At 42.9% G+C, this 12,175-nt stretch overlaps 1 protein-coding gene across 11 annotated transcripts in view; it reads left to right on the top strand.

Moving 5' to 3' along the window:
- SLC4A11 (solute carrier family 4 member 11) overlaps nt 1-12,175 on the top strand; it is a 134,293-nt gene that overhangs the window by 84,690 nt on the left and 37,428 nt on the right. For all 11 annotated transcript variants that reach the window (XM_021394893.1, XM_021394894.1, XM_021394890.1 and 8 more), the window contains 2 exons: nt 8,653-8,776; nt 11,905-12,111. In XM_021394893.1, coding sequence (XP_021250568.1) covers nt 8,653-8,776; nt 11,905-12,111 — 331 coding nt within the window. The remainder of the gene's footprint in view (nt 1-8,652; nt 8,777-11,904; nt 12,112-12,175) is intronic.

Raw genomic sequence — 12,175 nt, 5'->3', positions numbered from 1 at the left:
GGGGGGAATAGCAGTTGAGAATCAACTCCTGTAAGTGGAGGTGGTGATGCCTTCTCTGACCATCTGTCCTGACCTTGTGGGCTCTGATCGTTGGGCTCATTTGCAAATGAATGGCAAGCAGCAGCCTGGGCGGTGATGACCATAGCCTCCACAAGGCATTAAATTACTGGATGCTGTCTAAATCTAGGGTTAACAAACAATGCTGAAAAAATTCTGAGATTCTAATTACTAAAGATGTTAATTGGGAACTCTTGAAAAAAGGACAAGTGAACTTGATCATGGACTACTTTGACTGCCAAAGTCTGAGACCTTGTACTGAAAGACTTCTTAAGCCCTTTGCAAACATCAAAACCTTGTAACTAGAAATTGAAGCCAGAAATTCAGACACTATTCAGACACTGATTGTTTGCTGGCAATTAATTCTGACACTGTCAATGCTGTTAAGCATTAGAGCAGCCCCATAAGGCAGTAAGGACTCTGTCAGCTGGGATTTCGGAGCCAGGATGACTTCACCCCGCTTTCCACTTGACTGAAGCTGGATTGCTGGGTTTTGAAATCATTGTCCCAAAGTCAAGCATGTTGGGTGAGCCAAACTGTCCCTTCATGGAGAAACGCCAGAACCTGAGTCACTGAGCTGACTGAAGCGGTCTAACTTGAATCTGTTTCTGTATTCATATGTAATCTCTAGTCAAGTTGTCACAAGATATCCCAGTCATTTATCTGGGAGTGGGGTTAATCTGTGTTGTATAGGTGCCTACAGGCTCTCATGGAGCACTGTAGCACAATTCACAACTAGTTTGGTAGGACAACTGTCACAACAGCTTTCCTTCTCCTAGCAGTGTTCCAGCTTATACCTGGAAACAAGGTAGAATGTGCTGCCTTGAAAACGGATTTTTTTGTTGTTGTTGTTTTGAACTTTTTAGTTTCTTAGAAAAGAAAGCTCCTGCATGTCAGGGGTCTGTCCTATGAAGCAAGTCAACTGGATAACGTCTGTGCCATGTGAGCTACTGTCAGCTTCTACTCTTATGCCTGGGATGCAGAGAGCACTCTGCATAAGTGAATAAATGAGTTCATATAGCAAAAATGGTCTTTTTATGCTTGAACACAGGGGGCTTCTGAGCAGTTTTTCCTCCCTGTTGCATACCTGAGGTATGATAGGGAATGTGCATGCTACCTTAGAGAGAGTAGGGATGGGAGGCTGAGATGACATGGCTCTATGTAAAGCTTTAGAGAGCATAGACTTAATAACAAAGCACTTGTAGAGGTCATGATACAAATGCTGTGATTATATACACGAAGCTGAGAAGGGTAGGTTCGGCCTTTCTGTAGAAAGTGAGCCAAAAGTTCAAATATATCCATGTGAGTAACGCTAGCTTCCATGACAAGACATGATCTGAAAAACAAGCTTACAGCCTGAAGGTGCCTTGTGCAAAACTTCCTTGTTTCTTCCTTTTGTTACTCTGAAGAGGGAGAAGAAAGTGGTGGGAAAGCAATGATGAGTTATTAACTGCAATTATATAATTAGTGCACTGTATTGCTGCTGTAGCTATTGTGCAATGGATTGAGAATGATATTTTTAGACCTTACGTTTTTCTTGAAGTCAGATTGCAAAACAGCTTTGAAAACTCTGAAATAAAAGGAATTTGTTGATGGTTTTTTCCCTATGTGAGTGGGAGGAATCTTTAAGATAGCTTTTTACTGTTTTTTATTGCACTTAAATCTGTACTCCTTGTTTAATTTAAATTAGCTCTGCTGTTTTCTGTGCACCATAGCTAACTTTTTCTACCTAGCAAACGATATGTGTTTGAGTATCATAATAAGATTATATTAATGAGGAGGAGCAGCTCAGAGATAGAGCTTTGGTAGTACTTTTTCTCCTCAAATTCAATGCAGAAGTACAATGTCTAAATTAGCTGAAAAAGAAAAATGCTTTTGTGGCATTTTTCAATGAGTTCTGCAGAGCAGTATATTTTATGGACACACAAACTTGGTTCCATCTTCTGTCTTGCTGGAATGAGGGCATGTTCTTTCACTCAAACTTCAGTGAGAAGAGAGGTGAGGAAAACGTGGGGTAAAGTAACTGAGTACCTATACCTGATCTCACTGAAGCCGTACCCAGGGTACATAAGCACATGGAAACCTTGAGATTCACTCATCAAAACTCTGTGTAGCTGAGGGCAATGCAGGGCATGTGCTCCACTAGCAAGCAATGCTCACATGCAGAGAAGTGAAGCTTGCTAATTGTTTATATATCGTAAAATCCTGGAATGACTTGAGTTGGACAGGATCTCAAAGATCGCCTGTTTCCACCTCTCCTCCCCAGGGTTGCCAACCACTAAATCAGGCACTAGGTCAGGCTTCCCAGTGCCCCATCCATCACATTTAATTGGTCATTTGACATGAGGAAGCTCTGCTTGTAATATGAGTTTGTGGAGACACTGATACTCTTTCAACAAGCAATGATTGAATCGTAGAATCATTGAATGGCCTGGGTTGAGAAGGACTTCAAAGATCATCAAGTTAACCCCCCCTGCTGAGTGCAGGGTTGCCAGCCACTAGACCAGGCTGCCCACAGCCACGTCCAGCCTGGCCTTGAATGCCTCCAGGGATGGGGCATCCACAACCTCCTTGGGCAACCTGTTCCAGTGTGTCACCACCCTCTGAGTGAAAAACTTCCTCCTAATATCTAACCTAAATCTCCCCCTTGTCCTATCACTATCAAGCCATGTAAACATCGCTGCAGGTCTATGTTCTGGGAAGAAGCTCTGATTTCCCTAGGAACCAGTAGGAATCCTCCATGACCCAGAGCCTGTAAGGGGTAAACTAGATGCTTTGCGTGTCTAGATGGGGAAGAAGCCAGTATAAGAGCTGTTGGTTTAGTCTTGCTAAACTTCATGGCTCAGAAAGCCAAAGGATAGCCCTCATTTTCCAGCAGAGAATGTATGGAGAAGTGGCTTTAGCCACAACCAAGACTGTTCAAGCCTAATTACTACTTTCACCATGTGACAAGTGGAGATGCAAATGCCCAGAGCTTTGTTTCCTGTGATGCAGATTCTACATCACAATTCTAAGGGTTCTGAAGTCACTGCCAGTTAACTGGTGGTATCTGTCTCCCTGATACCCTCCATGAGAAACACCAGCTGCGTGGGTTGTTGAACAAACACTGCCTCAGCAGAGTGGAACTCCTCAGGCTGTGCCACCAGGCAATACTCTTCTTGCTAGGAAATGAATATAATTTCTACTTTCCAGAATTGAATCCTTAAAAAAAAACTATGATATTGGGCTGCTTCGTAGCCTGGATTGAGTAACTGAAGACTTATTTCCTTTGGTTGGATTGGAATTTGGTTTCATTTGGCGTGTGGATTGGTGAAGGACTTAATTTCAGTGCATTCAGATGATTTGCTAGAACTGTTTGAACAGGTGAGGCAGGGAAAGAAGCCTCTCTGCAACTGAAGACATAATGGCTTGTGTCCCATGCAGCTGTAAAATTTCTCTTATAGCCTCCTGCAAAACTTGAGAAGGATAATTCAAAATACTAGGTAGCCTTTCAAAACTTAATAGCTTGAGGTTATTTTGGATATCAAACAAGGCAGCTGTTGAGCAGTTCAACTGTTTAAAAAATAAAAATAAAAAGATCTGTTAAACCAATGTCTGCAAGATTTGGATTTCTGTAAACAAGGACCTTTACCCCAAACTTTACAGCACTCATCTTTAAGTGTTGCTTGGGTTAGAAGTAGTGATTTTTTTTAATATACCTATAGCTGCCCTTGTTGGTATGCTGGAGTCAAAACTCCTGCACGTGCTGTGTTGTGGAAGGGATTTGTCCAATCCAAACCCCCTTCACTGGGAGATTGAGTCTTGAAGGAGAGCTGCTGGCGAGAAGGACGACAAATCTTAGTGCCTACAAGTGTGTTCAGGGAGGAAGGGGTGGATTCCTCTGTGTTGTCCTATAGGAAATGCTTTCTCCCTTACTCCCCTAGAGATAAACCGCTAGAGAGGATGTGTCTTTCTAGAGCACAGTGCATTTATCACTCAGAAATAATACTCATCCTGGAGCAATTTTGCTCTGTACTTCCAAACCATCCTAATGCCAAACTGCTGGTGAGCTGGCCTGCTGGTCTCAGCTCCGTTCCTCACTTGTAAATTCTGCTTTCTGAAAGCCCTGTGCCTGGAGCTGCTTTGCTGATGATTTATTTGCAGTGGATGAGAACAAGCAGTGTCATTGTTATTCTGCACTGGGACAGGAAAAGGTTGGCTAGCTGATTACCTCTACTGGGCATTTTTTCTTACTGCAGGGGATAATTTCTGTCTAAAATGACTTCCTTTCTTGCCCAGTTTAAAGATTTTTTTTTTTTTTTTGCTCTTGGGTCTCCACAGTTTGAGCCATTTTAGACTTCTCAGGGAGATGTTGTTAATCTGATAACATCTTGGGCATGGGGCAGACCTGCAGCATATGTGACTTTGTATATTGGTGATTTTGGTGGAGTGCTGCCAGTTCTCACCATCCAAATGCCATGCTGGATGCTGCAAGACATGCAGCCTGGGAGGAGGAGGAGGAGGACAGTAAAGCAGGAATTTGTGCTATAAATTCAAGTGGCCTTTTTTTATGAGCTGAATTATTGGAGAATAATGACAAAACTGCTGAGAACGCAACCTGGCATCTTGTTAAATCATAACCAAGTGTTTCCTTATGTGAGTAATAATGGGTTGAAAATAGGTTTTTCTGCTTGCTGGCCAAACCAGAGGAGAATTGTATTTAGCTCAACCCAAACTGAAAAGGATGTTGGCGGCTTTGGCCAAACCATACTTAATTTAGTCAGCTGAAAGCGTCTTGCCAGTCCTCAGGCTTCTGGAGGAGCTTTGGCTGTTTACCATCCAGATATCTTTTTTTAAGTGAAAATTTACTCAAGTGCTACTCGAAAGAAATTTTTCAAGTGCCTCTATTTTAGCTTGAAAAGCAGTTTTACTTGCAGATTGGCACAGCCTAGGGCAGCTCTATATGAACCAAATAGACTTTATTTTCTTTACAAGTATTTGCACAATTGTAGAAAGGGCTCCAGCTTGGGTTCATTTTATATTTCCATATGACTTAGAAAATTAAAACAAAAAAAGTGGGAACAGTAAGTGCTAGACAAGGAAACAGCTGGATTTCAGTTTGGTAGCTTTGATTCTGGTTTTATTGAATTATTAAGGTTGAAGAAGACCTGAGATCATCAAGTCTAACCCCAGCCCAGCTCTACTGTGCCACCAAATATGTCCCCACGTGCCACATCTGTATTTCCTGAACACCTCCAGGGCTGATGACATCAGTACTTCCCTGGGCAGTCTGCTCCAATGCCTGACTGCTCTTTCCAAGAAGAATTTTTTCTTAAATATTTAACTTGAACCTCCTTCGCTGCAACTTAAGTCACCTTTCATCCCTTATGTATTTTGCCTCTGGTTTACTCTTACGAAACCAACACAGCTTGATTGGTACAGGTATTATTGACTCCTTGTGTCCTTAAGTCCAGTGATCCACGCCTAGTTTTACTGATGTAAGTGGCATAGGGACTTAGATGCACATGTCAGTGCCAGCAGACCTCTTTACAGAAGCGTTGGAAGAAGTTGTCTTGTGTGAGAAGTCTCAAACTCCAGATCTGTGGATAAAACTGTTCACGATAAAAATGGATGAGGATAGCAATAGGTTTCTCGGTGTCTTGTCAACGTGGTCAGAGTTGGTAAATATTTCAGCACTGCATAACCACTCTTATTGCATGCTTTCCCAGTCCCTCTAGGTAAGGAAATATCAGACTTCTGTGAGGAATGCAAAATGTTGGGATGACTGCTAGAAAAACTCTAGACACCTTGAGAGAGGATCAGCAAGCTTTGTGGCTTTTATGTGAAAGTGAGCCTGTGACCAAGAGCATCATTTCAAGAGCTAGCTTTTCCCCTCTGTGCTGAAGCAGCACTCAAGCTGAAGTGAATCACAGAATCACCAAGATTGGAAAAGACCTACAAGATCACCCAGTCCAAAATACTGATGCTATCCTGTGGGCTGGCACTGTTGGGAAAGACTGAAATCTCTGGAAAGCACAGCTTTAGTGACAAGTTTCTGGAGCTCAGGCATCGTGCTGCCAATTGAGGGAGTAAGGTGCAAATAGCTGCAGCATTTAATCTGAAGAACAGGTAGCTTGGTTTATTATAGCCCTATGTAATATTTCTTTCTTCAAATCACTCTATTGCAGTATGACTTCACATTATCATAACCAGGGGAGCAGGCCCTCCTGCACATTGGCTTTTTCTCCTCAGGTAGGAGCAGAAATTCAGTATTTTTTAGCAAGATTTCAGTTCTTGGATTCACTCAAATGTGGTGGAGCAGACAAGCAGGTACTGCTGAGCAGGATTACTGAGAGGTAATAGTAAATTTTACTTGCAAACGTGTTCATGTGCGTGTCTTTGTATCCTGCCCTACTTCTGGCCATGGGCCATGTCCTGGTGTGATCAACCCTTGGCCTGTAGGAAGCTGTCTTTGGCTATGCTTTGGGCTTCAGTAGTTTCTTGAGATGCTGGGAGCTGCTTCATAGATGTGGTAAGAAAAGAATTGCTTGTAAAATGTTGGTACAGCCCTGTGAGCAATAGGTGTCTAGTATCTGTCTGAGGCCATTTTCAGAATGGATAGCATAGAATCATAGAATCGTTTTGATTGGGAAAAATCCTACAAGATCAACAAGTCCAGCTGTCAATTATGTACAAAATGTCCTGAAATCTATCCTTTCCAAAGCATATTTTCAACTGAGGTCTGAAAATGCAGAGAAGAGGACAAAAGGCTCATTTTTTTCTAATGTGTATTAACTATTCACTTCTGTGCACTTTTTCCAATGGACGAAGGTGAGGTAAGAGGGATTGAGGTGTTAGGCTGCTTGATGGCTCTCCTATGAGTGTGTAGTTCATGCATTTGTCCTGTTGGTTTGCTGAACCATGATAACTTTGTATGCTGTCCAGCTGCAGCAGGATTGCTACTGTGGGCTTTTGTTTGCTTGTGAAAACTAGTGTTGGTGTTTATTTGTTCCTTGGAGAAGGAAGGTAAGGATTGCTGCAATCCTGAAGTGTGTTGGAGACTAATTGCAGCCTCTGAACTGCATGCCAATGGAAAGGATAACTTGCAGTCTATTTCAGTGACTTTGAAAGAGATTTATTCTTAACCTTAATGGGACCTGTTTGGATTTTTCAAAATGATTTTTATTCCCACTCCCCCCCTCCCAAGGCTGCTTCAAATGATTTGAGTAGGAAAAGGCCTCAGTAAAGGGGAAGCTACTATTGTCCTAATAGTCATAACCTATGCGATTTCAGTGAAGCTGTTGGGTTGCTTTTAGACAAGTGCCTTTGTGCTGCTAATCTGTATAGGTGGCTTGACTTCTTGGTGACAGATTGGAAGCAAACTCAGTAAGGAGTTATTTGGTGAGCTGATTTGGTATGCAAGTTGTTATGAACTTCATGAAGAATGTAATGTGCTTCTAACTAGTTCATCTCCAGACAAGGGTCTTCAGCTACCATTACTGGGAATGACTATCAGGATGTGAGAGCAATAGAATACATCTTAAAAGAAAAGCTGGGCTGGTTTAATGGCAGAGAAAATAGAGGGAAGATGACTTAATGACTGTGATATGTTCTTGCTGGACAAATCAAATGGAACAAGCAATGTGAGTGTCTTAAAGCCAGAGAAGGAAGTCACTCTGTGGTGGAAAATCAATGCTGGTAGGGCAGATACATCTCACTGTACCTTCTAGAAGAGCTGGGAAGTAGTATGAGACTTCATTTAAAACAGGAAAGCTGCAGTCTAGGCTGGTGATAGCTTAAAAACCAACTTGGTACAGTTCATAGAATCATGAAGGTTGGAAAAGACCTCTGTGATCCCCATGCCCAACCCATTCCACCATGCCTGCTGACCACGTCCCTCAGTGCCACGTCTCCACAGTTCTGAAACACTTCCAGGGGTGGTGATTCCACCACTCCTTCGGGCAGCCTGTGCCAGTGCCTTGTTAGGAGAAAAAATTTTCCTACTATCCAACCTGTTGTAGTTGCTTTTTCAGGATTTCACAGCAAAAAAATAAATAAATAAATAAATAAATAAATCACAGCTCTGCTTAAACATCCCAGGGTTGAGACCAACCTGGTCTTCATTGACTGCAAATAAGCTCTGTGTTTATTTCAACTAGCTTGTTGCTAGTCATGGTTACAGGGGTCAAACAGGCAGTGGGACTGGCCCTTGAGAAGCAATCCTGCCTGCTATAGCCTCTGCACAGTGCGAGCATGGAGGTCAGCTCAGTTTCTGTAACGTGTCTGTACCAGAAAGGAGAAGAATAACAGCTGAGAGCAAAGAGGGAAAGCCATTCAAACAGATTTGCCCAAGGCAAAAGAGGTGGAAACATTTGGCATCTTGCCTTTGTCTCCAAAAGCAAATTAGGTGAAAACTGCTTTTGTTTAATGTAGGTGTTAGATCTTGAGGGCTGTTTTGCAAGAGTTTCTGCAGCGCTTCAGTATTTTAAGGTATAAATAAAAGGTACATTGCTATCTCTTATTTTTTTGGTTATTAGAAAGCAGATGGAAGAGGGAGTGTTGTGGTTGGTGTATTTCATAGTATTTCAATTTCAACCATGCCATCTTTCTCCACAGTTGCACTATAAAGTCCCTTCAGCGACGTCATGTTTGCATCAGTCGCCTCGAGAGGCCTCAGAACTGGGGTGAGAACTCCTGTGAAGTCAGATTTGTGATATTAGTCCTGGCACCTCCTAAAATGGTGAGTATCCATAGAGTCATAGAATGGTTTGGGTTGGAAGGGGCCTTTAAGATCACCTAGTTCCAACCCCCTGCTATAGGCAGGGACACCTCCCTCTAGACCAGGTTGCTCACAGCCCCATCCAAGCTGGTCTTGAGTGCTTGCAGGGAGGGGACATTCACAGCCTCTCTGGGCAACCTGTTCCAGTGTCTCACCACCCTCACAGAAAAGTATTTCTTCCTGATATCTAGTCTAAATCTCCCCTCTCCCAGTTTAAAACCATTTCCCCTCATCTTGTCACTACCTGCCCTCATAACAAGTCCCACTCCAGCTTTCCTGTAGGCCCCCTGCAGCTACTGGAAGGCTGCTATAAGGTCCCCCTGGAGCCTTCTTTTTTCTGGGCTGAAGAGCCCCAGTTCTCTCAAGCCTGTCCTCACAGGGGACTTTGCATTGTCATTAACTCTATAGTGTATATATATAGAGCAATAGTCAAATATCATGAAGATGATCAGAGGGCTCCAGCCCTATTGCTCTTTATTTTGTTGCTTAGGAGGATTCTCCCAAAATAATTTTTTCTTGGTCTCTTTCTGTAGAGTTAATGACAATGCATTGTTTTTAAGGCAAAAGAAACACAAAAAAGCCTGATGTTTTCCATGCTGTTGCCCAGACTAAACAGTTTATGCTAATAGTGTACATGAGAAGTATGAGTGGTGTGGAATGTCAGATTATGCTGAGGTGTCCTTAGAAATGTTTTCTTTGCTTTTGGAACTTGAAATAGCAAGGTTAAAGTTTGCTTGGGTGTACTTAGTGGTTCTCTGTTGCAGACTTGCTGAACTAATAACCTGTTAATGTGCTCATTTATTACAATATTGGAGGAAGACATCAAGGTCAATTGGAAATCAACATCTTCCCTTCCTAGAAAGCACTGGCTTAATCAAATTGATGTGTCCTGTGAACTAATGATTGAAAGGTTCAAAGCTAAAGACCTTTTCATGTTTAAGCAGTCTGTTCACACCTTGGGGTTACTAGGTCTGTGCTCCTGGGAGGTACTGGGGAGGTTTGGGACCTTGTCTGGAACAGGACAAATCCAGATTCAGTTTCCTGCCCTTCAATGCTATCTGAGTGACCCTGGGACCTTCTGATCTGGTCTGTCTCCTGTGCATCCACCATCACCCTAGTTTAAATTGAAATGCTGGTGTTTCCTTATTTCTGGCAGATCCTTCCCAACTGAGCAGTTCAATGCTTTTGGCATAGATCTCAAATCCAGCAGGCTGGAAACATATTGATGTTCCCTGTGAGAAACAGCAGGCAAAAACTGAACCTGCTCACAATTGCATTGATCTTCCAGTGTGTGGCAGTTAGCTTATCTCCAGCCAACTACGTGCAAAGCGCCAAACAAACAGCTCTGCATCCGCTCGTATTCTGAAAGTCTGTAATTCCAATGGACAGCATCAAATTAAGGAAAGGGAGGGGACACCAAGCAGAGCCACGGTTGCCAATATGCTTTATTTTAAATCATTGTATCTAGCCAGCTCTAAGTACGCATTTCTGGTACAGCAGTTAAAATAATTAACCTGCTGACATTAACAGATTAAATAAGCCTTGCATGGGGAGTTGGGGAAAAATGCCCAGAAAGGGAGCATCTGTTGTAGTGAGGAACCCAATTCCTTGTCCTTCTCTAATATGTAGGATGGAAAGACTTGAGTGCTCACAGGGCAATGTGAAGATGAGAGGTAATAGGCTTAAGCTATACTGGGGATGTCCAGGTTGGATATTAGGAAAAAGCTCTTCTCAGAAAGAGTGGTCAGGCATTGGAACAGTCTGCCCAGGCAAGTGGTGGGGTCACTGTCCCTGGAGGTGTTCAAGAACAGTGGAGATGGGGCACAGAGGGATGTGGTCAGTGGGCTTGGTGAGGACGGGTTGGGCTTGGGGACCTTAGAGGTCTTTTCTAGCCTTAATGATTCCATGAGTAACAAAGAAAGTACAGTATTAGTGACTGGGACTAGTGTAGTGCCGCCTGCATTTCCATGCCTCTGCATTAAGCAGCACTGAATGTACTCATGAAGAAATTGTTCATCTGCTTTATGAATCATGATAATGATTTAGGTTAATCACATGCTCACTACTACTTCCTACAGTAATGCAAGGAGTTAAGAATATGTTTAAAAGAAGGTGGTTGTTTGGGTATCTGTAGCAGAGGATGCATTATGGCTGTTGAATATAGTTAAGAGAAGTGGGAGTTAAAAACGTTTTTATTGAAAAGAAGCTCTTAAGGAGTTCTGATTCTGCATAACTTGGTAGATATCTTGCCTGCCTTGACCACAGTATGTAAGCAGCTGAGCAGATCAGTTTGCAGAGCTTGAATTCAGTGGGTTTGTGTGGGAATGAGGAGCTCAGTTTCCTTTACTGTTTCCTTCATGTCTAATTTCCAAAGTGCTTGGAGCAACAGGAGAGCAGGCTTTGGATACCATTAAAGCTGATCTCTCAAAGACCAGATCTGTGACTCACAGAAATACTAGACTGATTAGGCACGCTCCCTTTTCATTATTTTCAGGCCTTCTGTCCCTTCCAGGCATTTGGTGAAGATGGATTCTGCTGCTTGTGGGTGCTCAGCTGCTTTTCTCCTCTGCTTTCCTCCATTCCAGTAGTTATTTGAGCTGAGAGCCCCAAATCTGTACTTGTGTTGCTGGGATTGCTGCGAAGAAGCCAACCAAATTGAGTTTTAGTGCCCAGAAAATAAGAAGCTGATTGAGCCTATGTGCATGGTAATCTGTCTCCCAGAAAGGACACCTGGACATCTCAACCTGCAGGAGCCTTCGGTGTCCTTCCACCCTAGTGGCAGTAATGCTCAGATACCTTAGGGCTAGCAAAGAACATTATTTTTAGTCTCTTCCCCCTTGAAGGGGAGGACTAGGGGATAAAATAAATGCTCGGTTTTATTCAGATTTGGCTCAAGTCAATGAAGACAGACTGATCTGTGCTTTTGGTCAGGGTCTAGACATTGGTGTGTCTGAGGAAGTGTGCTGTTTTCCACTGGGTGTCTCTGGGATTCTGGAAGATGGTGCCCAATGGGGCAAATCAGCAGCTTTACCTTCTGGAACTGAAAGAAAAATAGCTTTTAAAAGTTTTTCTTACTCTTTTTAATTCAGAAAAGTACCAAAACAGCCACGGAAGTTGGCCGAACTTTTGCCACGATGTTTTCAGATATAACCTTTCGGCAGAAACTGCTAGAAACCAAAACTGAAGAGGAGTTCAAGGAAGCCTTAGTCCACCAGCGCCACTTGTTGACGGTGGTGAATCAGAGACCCTCAGCAATGAGCGACGGGCACATGCCACATGGTTCTAAGCCACTCAAGGTAAGGCAGGCCAACATCTCCAACTGTCCTCCTGCTGCTTTGGTGTCAAAATGAATAATTAATT

This window comes from Numida meleagris, chromosome 4 (assembly GCF_002078875.1).
Source record: "Numida meleagris isolate 19003 breed g44 Domestic line chromosome 4, NumMel1.0, whole genome shotgun sequence".
Lineage (NCBI taxonomy): Eukaryota > Metazoa > Chordata > Aves > Galliformes > Numididae > Numida > Numida meleagris.
Note: the sequence above shows the minus strand (reverse complement) of the source record. Positions and strands in the feature narration are given on the sequence as shown.